At 40.6% G+C, this 16,657-nt stretch overlaps 1 protein-coding gene across 4 annotated transcripts in view; it reads left to right on the top strand.

The window, feature by feature from the left end:
• The window catches only part of SLC9B2 (solute carrier family 9 member B2), a 504,139-nt gene that overhangs the window by 167,279 nt on the left and 320,203 nt on the right, over positions 1-16,657 (top strand). For all 4 annotated transcript variants that reach the window (XM_044062120.1, XM_044062122.1, XM_044062121.1 and 1 more), the window contains exon 5: positions 819-961. In XM_044062120.1, the coding sequence (XP_043918055.1) occupies positions 819-961 (143 nt within the window). The remainder of the gene's footprint in view (positions 1-818; positions 962-16,657) is intronic.

Genomic DNA, 16,657 nt, shown 5'->3' with positions numbered 1-16,657 from the left:
GATTGCAAAGTTCTTACTAAAATATGTTAATTTTGTATAAATCGAATGAATAACTACAAAGAAGTGCATCACTGTCTTATCTTTACTCTGAGATACAATACTTGTATGTTGTCTCACTATTTTATCTAGGCACCAGCTATGATTTTGATATACTTGTCATTAATTAACGTTCCAAGTCTTATACATATTAATGTAGTGCATTATGAAAAAAGTGCAGATGTTTGCAGTTTTGTTTTAATTGTTAGTATTTACTTACCGCTGTTGTGTGTGCAGGCAGCAGTCCCTACTATTGTCCTCTTCTAAAGCACTGGGTAAATCAATTGTACTGAAGAGTGTTGCTTTTCATATTGTTGTACTCGTTCTGTACATTTGTTTGATTAGCTTTGCACTAACCAACATTTGTATATTTAGTCACCCTAATAGTTTAGTTAGATATAATTAAAATGTACTTGCACAGTTCTCTGTGCTGTTGAATTAAATGTTAAATGCATACTGTGCTGTCTGTAGTCCGGGTGTTGTCTATAATTGACCCTTTGGACAAAACCAGCCACCCACTTAACAGATTAATAAAAAGTGAATAACTTCTGTAATACTTAAATGTCAGTATTGTTTGTTTAATTTGTACATAGCCCATAAAGGGATGGAGATGTCAAAGAAGTATTTTAAACTTTGCCTTGAATAAAAACAAAAATGCAATATACTATATATGTATATATTGAGAATGGGAATATTGGTAAAAAGAATTAATCTTGTTCCACACTTACTACAAATATTAGTTTAAATTATACTTATTCTTTCTTTCTTTTCTTTTCATTCAGGCATGCTTCTTGCTGGCTTTCTTCTCAGAAATGTGCCTGTTATCAGAGATGCTACCTATATAAAACATCAGTGGTCATCTGCATTGAGAAATCTTGCCTTGGTTATTATACTTGTTCGGGCTGGACTGGGCCTTGACCCAAAGGTTTGATTTCAGCTACTTCTTTTCTCCCTTCCCCTAACTCAAAGAATACGTTTACATAGTGTCTTTATCTTTCTGACAAAAAATATACAAATTATTTGCCATTAATTAATTTTGTTACATTGCAAATTTACTAGTATAGCGATGTCACAGCAGTTGCAAAAAACAAAAAATAAACTGATGTTGAATTGTTTCCATGTTTGAAACAGGTTAGGTGGGTAGTAGGCAGGACTGGTTTGGCTTTATCTTTTAATGAGCCTGGAAGGCACATTTGTTTGTCATTGTAATGCTAATGATGGCACAAAAGAAGGTATAAATGAATGAGTACTTTGTCCCTCTGGAATTATTTTAACCAGGTGGTCTTACCTCTCAACTGTACAGATTTCCGCAGAATGTCTAGATTTTTGCCACACATTTTTGGTCCATTTTTCCTAAAATTGTGGTTTTGTGACAAATCACTGGCAAATCATTAAAGACCAAACTGAGAAAATAATGACAGGCATTGAGTTTCAGACTTCATTCCCTTCAGAAAAATCACACTAATACAAAACCTATTATTCTATCAACTAAGTTTGTAAGGGCAATATTTTTGGGCCTTTGCCCTCCCCCCATTACTTATGGCTTTGTCCAGATGTTTTGCTCTAAGAGGTTGAGAGGTATGCATTTAGTTATTGGCTTACTGAAGTATTTCTAAAATTGCAGTATAACTTGATGATTAAAGCTACATTATAATGAATGAAAATGCACTTATGGCTGTTTACTGTAGCAATATTTGTGGGTGGGGAATATGCCCTTCCCCTGATAATATGCATTCTCGAAGTAAGTATATATAATTATCAGAGGGAGGGGATGCAGTGCGGGCTTGCCCCTCCTGCAAAAAAAGAGTAATATTTTTCTGTCTTTTTTTTTTTAATTATTTTTCATGTGCCAAAGTTATTGCTCAGCACAAGTGTAGTAGCAAGATGGTATATGCATTGTCAACATTTTGTGCTAGATGTCATGAATGTCAGTTTGGGTCTTTCAGTCATTTTCAGGAGACCTAACTATCTATCTATATAGACACATGTGTGAACATTTACATATATAGCTTTGTGTACATTGTGTGTGTGTGTGTGTGTGTGTGTGTGTGTGTGTGTGTGTAGCTATAGATATATATTTTTGTAATTTGTTTTATGCATCAGTTCAGTTCCAGTCTCAGATTGGGAAAAGCAAACAGAAATACAGATAAAATCAGGACATTTTGCAGTATGCAGAGCAGATGTGTCTTTAATCCTAATAAATGGGTGTGCTAAAAGTGCATCAGAGCCAAAGTATATTTTTATCATGATCCTTTCTCTGTCATCATTATTTTTCATCACTGTACTCATATTGTCAAGTATAAAAAAGTTTAAATAGTGCACACAAAATAAACACACATACTCATTCTCAAAAAAGAAAAAAATGTAGCTTCCCCTAAAGAAAATGATTAGGAATAAAATTTAACACCATTGACAAAAAAACTAAAGGAGGTGTTTAGAAACATTTAGTACTGTGTAAAACACTTAACATGACTGACTTTTTTCCCAAACTTCATGAACTGTGGCTAGCTATGCATATCTAGCTACAATAGCCCCATTCTGTGAAACAAGAAAAGTTTAAAAGTTCATGGTAAGTAGTGATTCACAAGCATTGAACATTTCTGAATGTTCCTGTAAAGTAAAAGAATAAAGTAAAAGCATAAAGTCAGCTAGCCAACTCGAAACGTGTATTACCAACAATCCATACCCTAGTCTAAAAAATACAAACTAAGGTTAAGTTAACTAAAAAAAAATAAATAAAATAAAAGTCACAGATATACTAATTATTTCATTTGTTGCATCATGTTACATCTAGGTTAATGCTTACACAGATATTAGTGTAAGTTTTGGCATAAGATGGCACCACTGAAAATAATTACTTCCTGTTTGGAAATCAAATCTTTAAATGACAGTGGGATTCATATTTTACATAAGCAAAGGCAATTAAGTAAATGTATGTGTGTGAGCAAAATTAAAATATGTTTTGTTTACAGGAAACAGTAAATGTATGTGTGATCAAGATGAAAATATGTTTTCTTTACAGATAACACACCTGTGTGATGAACAACTTAGTGTTATTAAACAAAGGAATCCACTGATACAATTTATTGTATCCAATATTTTTCCATTGTAAGGCTGGGGTTTTGATTATTTGCAAAAATAGTGGTAATCTGCTTCTGTAGTATGAAGGGATGTCTGCTGTTATTTAATATCAAAATGTTTGGGGCCAAAGTAACTCTTTAAGACTTATATGCCCCACTTCTCTGATGATGTGAATTTCATGAATGATCTTGAGTATGGGGCTTGAGGAATTCAATATATGTTCATCATTCATACTGTCTCACTGACATGTGGGTTCTGTGGCTACAAAGCCAACCCATACTAGCAGCTTTTCAAAGCACAGAATCTTGTCCTCTGACTCTGTGATAGGGGATTTGCTAAGGTTCACTCAACAGGAGAAGCCTAAGCCCTGTCACAGAAAGTCAGTTACCCAGACTTTAGTGCCAGCAGTAGGACTCGCACAGTTAAATTTCCTCAGCCCATTACATTGGTGGATTCCAGATTCCAGACTTGGATAAGATCCCTTTGGAAACCTCCCTTCTTATTTGTTATTATATACTTTTGATGTCTTTCTGTTTTATTAAAAAAAAATATGTGTTAAATTTTTATTTTAGTATACTTGCTGTTTACTACTGATGTTGATTCCTTTGCAAATTTTAGGATCATAGGAGGTTACTAGGCTATCAACCCGGAGGCCATTTCAAGCCTAGCTGTTTCATCCCAATGTAATAACATAGATAACTCTAGTCAATACCCAGGATTATATTTAGTAATGACTGTCCAAGAGGGTTGTGGGTGCTATCCCTGATAAGAATTTGCTGTGCCCTATCTACTCGTTCAGATTCCTTTTGAACAGTATCATAGAGGTGCTCTGTTTCACATTAATTAGCAGCCTATTCCAAAGACACGGCAGCTGCTCTGACTTACTGCTGCGTTATTTGTATGCTTAAACCCACTTTTAAGCAGGTATATGGTTTTTCTAAAATATTTTATGACCTGCACTAGGAAACTGAAGTTCTGTTATGTCAGTGAAACAGTGGGCACTGTTTTTTGGCAGGGTGCCAAGATACCTGTTGTTTATCTGCTTTATTTTCAAGTTCTGACTAGACAGTATTGTATTTCTTTACTTTTTTCTTCATGTTTATTATATTTACTACTGGTTTAACACTGCCTTTAGTCTTTTTTATAATTAAATCACTATTTTACCACAAACTACTTATTTGCATTTTCTGTGGAGATTTCTTTCATTTCAGAAAAGGTCATCACCAAGTAAAGGGCTATTTATGCTGATTTAAAAGGTTTATATTTGATTTAAGGGCATATATTTTATTTTTGAAACTATTTGGACAAAAGGTTTATTTGGTATTGTGACTTTATGTGCTTTTTACTACACTTTGCAGTTTATAGAACAAGGCTTAGCATAATTTAAACTTATTCTGCTATACCTTATGCAGTTTAGTCCTATTTGCTGTGTGGGAACATAGTTTATATTTTCTATTATTGCTGCCCTTAGTCAGCCCTTAGTAGTGTCAGTGTATTATTCTGGCCGATGTTTTTACCCCCTGACTTGATGCATCTTGCCTCAGCCTACCAGTTGTGAATCTGTTGTCACCTTAAGCTGGCCCACAGCCACTTACCTTTTTTTTTTCTCGTCATCTTCTGGTGTGAGCCCACAGCCCTGTATGGTACAGGGGTCAGACACATCCTCCAGGGCTATTCCACTGCCTGGTTCAAGCATAAGAAAACCAAATCTTTTAGTTATAGGAGAGGTCCAGGGTAAGAGACCCCTTGCCAAACATAATACTCTGTTCACAGATATTTTTGTTTTCTAGTGTAGTTCATATTAAGAAACAGAAACTTCAACACATGACAGGCAATCAGGTTATTACCGTGTTTAGGGCTTATGTGGTTTTCTTAGCTAAGAGTGTTTTATAGTCAGCTAATTTCAGAGGCTATGCTTCTATTCAGAATGGCTATAGGGATACCTTTTGTAGATATTAGTTTAATGCCACGGATTTTGATGGGGACTGTGATGCAGACAGTATTGAACACTCTGAATCTATGCAGTCAGATTATTTGAAAGGTGAACATATTCAAAAACCCAAACAAGTGTTCACCACCATTCCAGAGATGTATTTGACTAGAAGCAATCTGAAGCTGTGCCAGAGAGTGGCAGATGTTTATCTTATTGAGGATGAGATTCCAAAAGTTTTGGCTGTTCCTGCACTGTTACCATCCTTAGAAGATGTCTGTAAAACTGCATGTAAAACCCTTTTGTTTAGTGAACCAGTTCCTAAAAAGACAAAGAGGAAATACCTGGTGTACTCTGATCTTGCAGCTCTCTTTGCTCCATTCCCTGCTGACTAAGCTACAGTTTCTCTAGCTGATAACTCTAACAAGAGAGTCTTGGCTTCTTCTAACCCAACACCACTGGATAAAATTGTCAAGTGGTTAGAATCTCTGGTAAAAAGTTGGCTCAGTCTAATAATTTGGTCTTTATAGGTTCATAGGTTCATAGGTTGGTACTAGGCTATCAGCCCTAGGGCCTTTACAAGCCTAGCCATAACAATTCCCTGGCTATTTCTTCCCACATTATTTACTTTCCTGGACCCCTGTCTAGCAGGGCGACTGACGTGATCCCTGGGGTGAATTTCCTTTCTCCCATCCAATCGTCAAGGTTCCTCTTGAAGAGGTCCAAAGAGGCACTCTGCTTGACATGTATGGGCAATCTATTCCAGAGTCTGGGGAGTCTCTGGGTCAGGAACCTATCCCTCCAGCATGTTTTGTTTATTGTGATGACAAGGTTTAGATCCCTGGAGCGTGTACGTCTGAGGGATTGGGATTTCTTTAAGTGTAGCATGTCCAACAGCTCTGGGTTTGACATGGCCTTGTATGTTAAGCAGAGATCGCCTCTGAGTAGACGATATGTGACGGAGTATAGCTGGAGTTTTTTAAGGCGGTCAGCGTAGGGCATCTGCTTTAGGCCTGTGATTCTTTTAGTGAGGTATTTCTGAGGCCTTTCCAGTTGTTGCAGATGTCTTGAGAGGTACATACCAAATGGGCGTTGTATTCTATAATGGGTCTAATGAGGGATGAGTACAGTGGGACAATGACCTCCTTTTTTCTGAATGAAAAGCCCTTCGTGATGAGGTGTGCCACATAGAAGGATTTCCTGACTGTTGTGGCGATGTGGTTATCGAAGGTGAGACCACTGTCCACCTGTGTCCCTAAGTCTCTTATCACACTTTCTGTGTTTAGTGTACTGCCACCTATATGGTAATTCATGGATACATGTTTTGTCCCAAAGGAGATAACAATACATTTCTTGGCATTGAGCTTGAGCCCATGGCTCTGGCACCAAGCATCTGTTTCTGTAAGGCCCTTTTGTAGAGTATTCACATCATTTGGGGATCAATAATGGCTCCCCAGTTTGCAGTCATCTGCAAACTTTGTTAACCAGAGTCCCTTAGTGTTGACCTGTACTTCAGAGAAGTAGATGCCAAACAAGAGCGCCCCCAGGATTGAAACCCTGAGGTACTCCACTTGTCACTTGTCTGGAGCTGGATTTGGAGTCGGCTACTTTTACAGTGTGGGTTCTATCAGTAAGCCATTTAGCAACCCATTGGGTGACATAGGGATTAATGCCCAACTTAGTAAGTTTATCTATGATTCCAGAGTGGGGGATGGTGTCAAAGGCCTTGGCAAGGTCTAGATAGGCTGTGTGGACCACCTTACCCTTGTCCATGGCTCTGGAGACTGATTCAAAGAAGTCGATCAGGTTCAGGAGACAAGATCGGCCCTTCACAAACCCAAACTGGGTGGGGTCCAGTGTTTGAAGGTTGCCAATGTCTTTGTTTATAAGTTCCATGATAATACGCTCCATGGCCTTGCAGATAAGGCTTGTCAGACTGATAGGATGGTAGTTTCTGGGATCCAAGGTGGATCCCCCCTTGTGGATTGGGATAACTGTAGCTCTGCGCCACTCAGTGGGCACGAAACCTGAGGTGAGGCTATGATTAAACATGACACTTAGGTGAGGTGCCAGTTCATATTGTAGTTCATGTAGTACACAGCCCGGGATGTCATCTGGTCCCATGGATGCTGTATTCTTGGCTTTAGAATTTTAAATTATTAGGGCTTTATGTGGACATGTATTTTGAATGCGCTTACAGGTTAGATGACTTTGATTTATCTTTGTCTGCTGAGCAGAAATGTTATACGAATGAGATTGCTTCTAACGTGACTCAGGTTTTGAAGCTTGTTTTGAGTGTCCTGGAAGGTGGACACTATTTCTAGAAATGCAACAGCTTCAGTTATATTGAGAAAGTTAGCTTTGTTAAATAAACAGAATTTGTCTGAGGATTTGAAAAATCATATTTTTGAATATTCCTTTAAATTTTGAATTTATGTTTGGTCCTGCTGCTACACAGATTCTCAAACAATGGGATGATAGAGGTAAATTGGTGCGTGGGATAGCTAGAGTGTTTCATTTTCCCAGGTTCTTCCTTAACAGTGCTTCCAGCTTCAAAGTGCAGAACAAAGAAAAACAATCCCAGCCTAACAAGAATTGGGGTTCTGAGAAGAAATATCAGGGTGATAATGCCCCCAAACCAAAGAAATGGGGTTCCTTTTCCAAAAAAGATATTTACCCTGCTAAAGAATGACTATGCCAAGACTCAGGGCATTCTGACCATTCCTCATGTCCCTTTTCCCCTTTCACATTTCCCCACGCTTTAGATCAACCCAGCAGTCTGGCCACATATAGTGTCAGACAAGTGGGTTCTGTAAATAATTCAGTGAGGATACTTCTGGCAGTGGACAGAAAATCCTCCTCCCTTCAGAGGAACCCCTCCAAATCCTCCAAACCTGACATACTTGTTCTCTCCGATATTCCTTTGTAAACTGCAAGCAGGGGTTATAGAACCAGTTTCTACACCACAAAAAGGAAAAGGATTTTGCATCAGAATTTTTGGTACTAAAAAGGAGCTATCATGGAGACTAGTGTTTGATTTGATGTACCTAAATACCTTTTTGAAACTACTCACCCTGCAAATGGTATTGCCCCTTCTGCTGGACCACTGTTTCATGGAGACTTTACATCTGAAGGAGGGTTATCACATGCCAGTTGCTCCCAACTGCACCTTGAACCTACAAATGTCTTGTCTCACACCCCCACAAAAAATATCTTCCTAGGGGTGTATGACATATGTAGAAAAAATGTGTTCTCTACTGGAAAACATACAGAACATTTTCAAGGATTTCTTTCTTCAAGAAGTTGCTTTTGCTAGATGTTTCTTAAAGTTCTAGGCCTCATGTCATCAATGATCCTTATAACACCACATACCAGATTCCACATAAGAAAGATTCAATGATAGTTAAATTTCTTTTTGATCCAGCACCTGTTTCCCTTCGAGTCTCTGGTACCAATATTGGATTTTGGGAAATGAATGATCAGATATTGTCTGCACTGTTTAGCTTCAGCCAGTGGGTTATTGGATCCGACAATGGTCAGTTCCTTCAAACTTTGAACTTGCCAGGCCCTGCAACCCTTACCCACAATCACCCGCTCCTCACCCCACTCCTCAGATCAAGTTTACCTCTATTCCAGTCAACAGCTCAATTGAATTCTGCTTAGGTATATCCTTTTGAAAAGTTTCTTGTTCTGCTTGTTTGGGTCTATATTTTGCTATCCCTTACCTCTTTCTTAGTGTTAGCATACGTAGTGTTATGTGTGATAGGTACCTGGGTAGCTGTACTTTAACTGTTTATTCTTTAGATAGGCTTTCCATCATTTAGGGTCTTCTTTGCTGTAGTGTATTATTTTATCAGATTGCTTAGGTATAGTGTTTCAGTAGTGTAGGGTAGTTGTAGTAGCATATTTGTAAGTGTGTGTGTTTGTGTTTTTTCTTGTTGACTCGATAGTGTGTTTTTGGATTAATGGAGAAAGACTGTAAGAAAAGCATTGCCTGTGAGCACAATTTGCCCTTGCAGGATGCACATAATTGTTGTGTTTATCTTATTTGGGAGCATTGCACCTGGATTGTGATTTTTCTCTTTGTGAGGGGTTTGGATCCAGGGTGATTAACAAGCATCAGGCCAAGTTGGTCCTCAAGAGCTTTCTTCCCTCTGGCCCTTCACTAGCTTCTTCTGCCTCTACCTCAGCCCTGAAGGTCAGGTCCGAGAAGCCTCATTCACTGGACTCCATATCATCCAAGAGGAGTCAGAAAAGGTCCTGTTGTGCTTCAGAGGATCTACTAAAGAGATTGTTGAATTCATCTCTCTGTGACTGTATATTTCCTTTCCCTTTATGCTAAATCTTCCTCAGTAAAGGTCACCCTGTGCTACCTCTCCTTAAACTTCAGAACAAACCCTCTTTCTACAGCCATCTATCTGCTCTTCACTGATACATTTTTTCTGCTGCACTCACCTCTTCTGCTCCATCCCGCTCAGTTCACCCTTCGGGCTCACTCTGCTCCCCTACCCTGCCCCCAGTTCCCACCCACCCCCAGCACTCCTAACTTTATTCCTCCTTAACCCCTCCCCCAAACTATTCACCCAATAGCTGCTCCCCCACCAATTCTCTCCCTTCTACTTCCATTTCACACTCTTCCATCTGCACACCACCCTTATAATTACAATCCCTATTGTTATTTTGCATTCCCATATAACTCCCGCACTAACATCCTATTAAAACCTTCAGTACTTTCTAATACCTCCCTTCCTATTCAGCCTCTCCTTGCCTTACTCTCACATCTTTCTTTCTTTCTCCCATTTATCCAATATGCTCTTATCAAGGCATCGTACCCTCCTAGTACCCTGCCTTGTCTCCCTTATCCTAATTCCTCTTTATTTTGCTAGCTCATACAACTATAATACTTGCCCAAAATTGCCCACTAAAACAACCACCATACAGACACACCCTCACACTCAATCCTACTCCCATTTCCACTCCATCTCCTCATCTATCATCCAGTCCAACACTCTTCACTTATTCCACCCTAAAATTCTCTCCTTTAAAGTTAAGACATTGTCACCCACTATAACTTTAAAACCATCAATTATCACACCTAATAATCCCAAATGGCTAAAGGATAATACCTTTAATAACTTAATCCAAGCTGGTGATATTCATCCTAACCCTGGTCCTACCCCCTCCTTCTCCAGTACCCACCTTCTATCATCCACCTCCTACCACAACACCCTAAATCTTTTTACTCTAAATGCACAAAGTCTCAACAACAAAATTCACCAATTTCAAGCTTGGTTAAGCCATAACCAACTGACATCTTAGCCATCTCCAAAACATGGCTTAAACCCTCCAGCTCTGACTCTGAGTTCCTACCCCCAGGATTTCATGCTGTCAGAAGTGACCGTCTTAACAAAAAAGGTGGCGGCTCTGCCCTTGTCTTCTCTAACCTGCTCATCATAATTTCACTCCAAATTCCAATTCCCGAATACATAACTAACTGCTGGACTACTAAAATTAAATAAACACAAAAATATCTGTATTATTGCCCAATATATCACACCTGGTAATAATATCTCAACATTCGAAGAAATTCTCTTATGGGATTCTACTAGAATTCACTATGAAACTTACATTCTAGGAGATGTAAATATTGACTGGAACAAAATCAATTGCCACTCTCCCTCCCTAACTATCAACCTCTACAACTTCTCTCAGTTAATACTCCCCGTCACCCGACCAAACAAAAAAAATCCACCTGGATCCTAGCCTCAGATCCAACTAAAATAACTAACTCTGGCACTATTCCTGATACCATTAGTGACCACCTTCCGGCCTTCATACATCGCTCAACCAACTCTACCCCACACCAGCATCAATATATCAACACTCGCAACCTCACTAACCTCAACCCCACTACTTTCTCAAACATTTTCAAACAGATGAACTGGCACATTCTAAACACCCTTCCACTTGACAGAGCTATAGAATACTTCAACTCTGTCTTCTTAGATACCCAAAATTCCCTTGCCCCTCTAAGACACAAAAGGATAAAAGCCAAAACTGTTCCTTGGCTATCCAGAGAAACAAAAAAATCATGCACCAAAGAGACAAAATATGGAAACTTTACCAAAATAATAAACTGCCCACTACACTCCTCCAATATCAACAGCTATGCAGCCTTGCAAAAAGAATAATCACCAAGGACAAAAAGTCCTACTACTTCAAACTCCAGTCCACATATAATAATAAAAATCCCAAACTTTTCTGGAATTCAATAAACTCTCTTCTCAATCCAGGCGCCAAGAATAACCCCTGTCCTGACCCAAGTAAATCTGATTTCGAACTAAGCTCCAAATTCAACTCTTTTTTCATAGAAACCATTTCAAACCTCACCAAGACATTTCCTAACAATAACCCATCTTCCTTATACTCACCACTTTCCAACTCACCTAGCAACCCTCACTCTCTGTTTGAGCACAAACCCGTCTCCACTAACTTCATACAAAAACTTTTGTCCAAACTTAAACCTTGCTCAAATGCTCCTGACAATATCCCTCCTTCATTCCTGAAATGTGCTGCTGAAGGTATTGCTCTTCCAATCAGCATCATTATTAACAGATCCATAAAGGAATAATATGTCCCTAAACTCTGGTGCTCAGAATATATTCTTCCACTTCACAAAGGAGGCAAAAACACCACCATCTCAAACTTTCGCCCAATCACTGTGCTGTCACCAATCTACAAAATCCTAGAAAAATGCATCCACCTCCAACTCATGCCTTTTCTGACTCTAAACAACCTTCTCACTCCCACCCAACATGGCTTCCACCCAGGCCATAGCACTATTACTGCTCTACTCTCTTTCCTTGAAACTGTCAATCAAGCCCATCATTCAGGACATTTAGTTTCTACCATTTTACTTGATCTGTCCAAAGCTTTTGATACTGTATCCCACAAGCACCTTCTCTTTCAACTCTCCAACCTCCATCTCTCACCCAACACCATATCCTGGTTCTCCAGTTATCTATCCAATAGATCACAGGCAGTCAAATGGAAGAACTCCATCTCTTCCTTCCTACCCACCCCAACTGAAGTTCCTCGGGGATCTATTCTCGGCCCTATGCTTTTTAATATCTTCATCAATAACTTTCACTATGCTATTCCTGATACCAAAATCATACAATATGCAGACGATTCTACCTTAGTCTGCTCTGCCTCAAACCTCTCTGAACTTCTAAACAAAACCCAAATTGCATTTTCAACTACCGAAAACTGGATGTGCCAAAACCACCTCTCTCTAAATGCTAATATATCAAAGATTCTACTATTCCCTTCTACAAAGTCCTTCTCCTATGACAAAAACAACTTCAAAGTCTATAGCCATAAAAATTCACCTATAGATGTTGTTCCGTCCGCTAAACTACTTGGTATTACCATTGATGAACACCTCAAATTCGATATACATATTCAACAAAATATCAAGAAAACCCACCAAAAGCTAGGCATGCTGTATAGGAACAATCACTTTCTCTCCAGCTCTACTAGGAATACTCTGGCCACAACTTATCTTCTCCCTTCCTTATTATATGGACAATGCCCTCTCATAAATATGAGGTTAACCAATCTGTCCTCTACTATAACCTCCAAACTAGAAACCTGCTACAACAAAATCTCTAAATTCGCCAAAAACTCCAAAAACTATACCCATCACTGCCTCACCCTGCAATCCATGAATTGGCTCAAACTCCCTAACTACCTAGACTATCTCCAACTCACCTCTGCTCACAGAATCATATTTCACCCAACAAAATGTCCTGCCCTAACTAATCTCCTTCCCACCTACATTCCCAAAAGAACACTAAGATCTGAACATCAGAACCTAATAGCTATCAATAAACCTAAACACACTGCTGGACAACTTCTTCTCTCTTACTCACTTGGCAAAAAATGGAATTCCCTTCAATCTACTCTTAAGATCTATGCCAAACTCTGAAAACTTTAAAAACCTGCTTTTCAAACACTTGTCTTCTAAGTGGAAATGTACCTGCCTTCTCCCTACATAATCCTATTTAAACCTTCTGCTCCCAGTGTGTCCTCTCTCTTTCTCCTGGGCCCTCTATGCTTTTGATAACACCTATAGCTACTCTGACTCAACTCAACCTTGTAAATAGTGTAAATATCACCCATGCTTAATTGCGCATCAGCAGAGTGTATTCTCTGTCTTTTATTCTGTCATTTCTCTCTCTACTCATGTTCACACATGTATTGCTGTCAAACTCCACACATTAGAGTACTCCTTAAATGAAATTGTTAAACCCTGAACTCTGTTAATATGCAACTTGGAGTTTTTCTCCCCGGGCTTCCACTGAAAATGGGTTATTTCAGCCCAGTGGACTTCACCCGGAAATCAAATTGGAAATAAATAAATAAATTCAATTCCTAATCCTTCTTCCTTGGGCTTGCCAGACCTGAAGATTTCACAACTTTTGGGTCACTCATCTGCCCCAGTGCCAACATTGCCTCCACCTCCTTGGAGCCAATAGTCCTCAGTGCCGACCACCAGAAAGGTTCCATTACCAGTCTGAGCCTTCTCAGACCCTTTCTGCTAAAGGGGCTCCTTCAGGTAGGAAAGCTTCCCATCTTTCTCCATCTACTCCGCCACAGCTGCCACTGGAGTCATTCCCTTCCCCTCCCCAGTTCTGAGTCTCCCTGGTTCAGATCCAGCAAATGAATTTGTCCACTTTGAAACAGCCCTCCAAGCCTCTTGTTAGTGGCTTTATCCATCCAATCATCAAGACTGGTGGGCATTATTAAGGCTTTTGACTTGGAACAACTGATGAGGTCCTTTTTGCAGACTCATATGCAATTAGGCCTTATCCCTTTGAGTCTGGGTCTGTTTCCAAGACGGACCTTGGGCTCCATCTATTTGGCTTGCTCCTTCAGCCTCTTTGGAGCTGAGGTCTTCAGGCCTGGCTGCATTCCCACCCTCAGGGTCAGATCTGATGGCTTGGCCATCTTGGGCTCCAACTTATTCCTTGGTCTCGTCAACCCCGACTATTCCAGGGCCATCTGACCCTTGGAGCCACAGTGTCGGAGCAGGAGTTTTTTGTTGATGGTGGTCCCTGTGGGTTCGCTTTTTTCCCACTGCTTGACTTCTCAGTGATGGTCTCGACAACAGAACTAGGGATAGCTCCCTTGGGTTTGGATGTGTCACTGGTATGTTCAAGTACTGGGAACTTCAGTTCTGGAAGACTAGCATCTGCTTTGGCCTTCAACATTGTAGAAACGATGCGCTCCTCTAAGGAGATGGGTCGGGTTTCCCTAGCCAATGGTCATCAGTCTGCTCCTGGACAGCCTGCATTAGTGGGTCTCCATCCTGCCTCTTCCTTCTCTCCCTTGGCATCACTGGATTGGGAGGTTTCAAGGAAGAGGAGGTACAAGAGGAAACAACTTGACTCTCTGGAGGAGTGTCTCACCTGAAGGAGAGGGGCCCCCTAAGTCTCAGTGGTATGATGCTTCATTTGGTGATCTCTTGGAGATGTTTCACCAGCTTGGAAGCTGGACCACTGAAGCCCCCTGTCCAGAGGAGTTGGTATTTTTGGAGGCCTTTGGCATGGGCCCATCCATGCCTTGGGTGGTTCCCCTTCTGGATATGCTTATAGACCTAGTGTCCCAGAGGGTGTGGAAGGACCCTGACACAGTGCAGCCCCTTCCCAAGAAACCTGATAAGATTCTTACACCCACAAGGACCAGCCACATTAAAGTAAGGGTCTAGCTCTCTATGCTGTTGTGGTGGTGGCTGCCACCAAGAAGGAGATCTCTGAAGAGGGCTGTTCTGTTCATCTCACAAATAGGGAGTCTTTTGCTTTGGATCATTTACAGAAGCACTCCTGTGCCTCAGCTACATTTGTGTTGAGGGCACTTAATTTCTTATCACATTTGATCAGACACCAACATGACCTTGTGTCTGAAGTGTCGAGAAACATTAAGATGCTGCAGTCTCTGGAGGTTTTGAAGATGCTGGCGACTCAATTGTCTACCCTGCTATCAATCTCCAACATCTCCATGGGGCTCATTTCTAATGCAGCCAATAGAGCATCCTGAGAGGCTGGCCATGGCATTGCCATGCAAAGCCATGCTTGGATGCAATTATGCAACTTTGCAGATTGCTTGAAGGCATCCTTCATTAATGCCCCATTTGATGGCTCTTCCTTGTTTGGGCTGAAAATTAAAGGTACTTTTACAAGGAACAAACAAGATGGGGAGACATTGTCCACCAGAGGAGTGTGTTTCACCACCCCTCAATGAACCCTTTCAAGGAATCAGGAGGGGGCAAGCACCTATTTTTCAGAAAGGTACAGCAGTGTTCTCAGGATGCTCCTTCAGAAGGTTCCTCCCTTGGATGGGGGTAATCTTAATGGATGCTGCCTGTGGGGCAGAGGCAGTCTGCAGAGTCAGGGTTTCTGCAGGGCTTTCTTCAGTGGACCCTTTCAGTGAATCTAAAGGGTTGAGTGGCTGTCCTACTCTGGAGGCAGTCAAAGGTCACTTGACTGTTTACCCAGAAGCTTGGGAGGCCATCACCTTGAACAAATGGGTATTAAGAGCCATATCCAGAAGATACTCTCTTCCCTTTTTAGAAGTTCTTAAATTTTCTCACAAGTGTCTCCCAGATGTTCCACTTCATCAGAGACTGCAAGCATCAGTAGAAATTCACAAGCTGCTTCCAGAGTCATCCAAGAGGTCTTACAGACCATCAAGGATTGAGGTCTATTCAAGATTCTTTTTGTTACCAAAGAAGAACAAGCACCTCAAGCCCATTCTGTATTTAAGTAAATTGAATCCTTACCTAAGACAGGCCAAATTCCAGATGGTCATGGTGCAGTTCATGCTACCTCTGCTGAGAAAGGATGACTGGATTTGTTTGATAGACCTCAAGAATGCCCACCATCATATAAAGATATACAGGCACTCCAGGATGTTTCTGCACTTCCTGTTGGGGGCCAATCACTACCAATTCAGGGCCCTGCCATTTGATCTCACCACAAACCCATCAAGTGTTCACCAAGTGCATGGCAGTGGTCACAGCCTGGCTTAGGCTGCACAGTTTCCAGGTCTTCCCTAACCTGGATGATTGGCTCCTTAGCACCCTCACAAGATCATTGTTGATCATGACTAGGGATACCTTACTCCAGCTGTGTGACCACTTAGGCATTAAGGTCAGTTACCTAAAGTTGAACCTACAGCCTGTTCAGGTATTAAGAGTTCACATGTTGTCACTTGGATACAGTCATTGAAATTGCCAGGCTTCTGAGCTCCAGCCTGATTGGCCTTTGTGCCCAGGCTTTGTCGTGTTCATGCTCTCGAAGCCTCCAGTTCATGCAGTTTTGAAATTCTTAGGTAATATGGCAGCATCCATAGGATTGTTTCCATTAGTCAGATATCATATGAGAGCTCTGCAATGAATGCTAACCATACAGTGGTCGTTCCTAACCGACCAAATGGATTTTCCGATACGGCTGACAAAGGTGTGTCATGACCAAACTCGGTGGTTGCAATCTCCTTTAGTGACCAACAAGAGACAGTTTGTTCTTCCAGCTCCTTTGACAATGTGCA

Source organism: Protopterus annectens, chromosome 2.part1, assembly GCF_019279795.1.
Source record: "Protopterus annectens isolate FY-2018-M chromosome 2.part1, PAN1.0, whole genome shotgun sequence".
Classification (NCBI taxonomy): Eukaryota; Metazoa; Chordata; order Ceratodontiformes; family Protopteridae; genus Protopterus; species Protopterus annectens.
The sequence above is the reverse complement of the archived record's forward strand: the minus strand, read 5'-3'. Positions and strand labels throughout refer to the sequence as shown.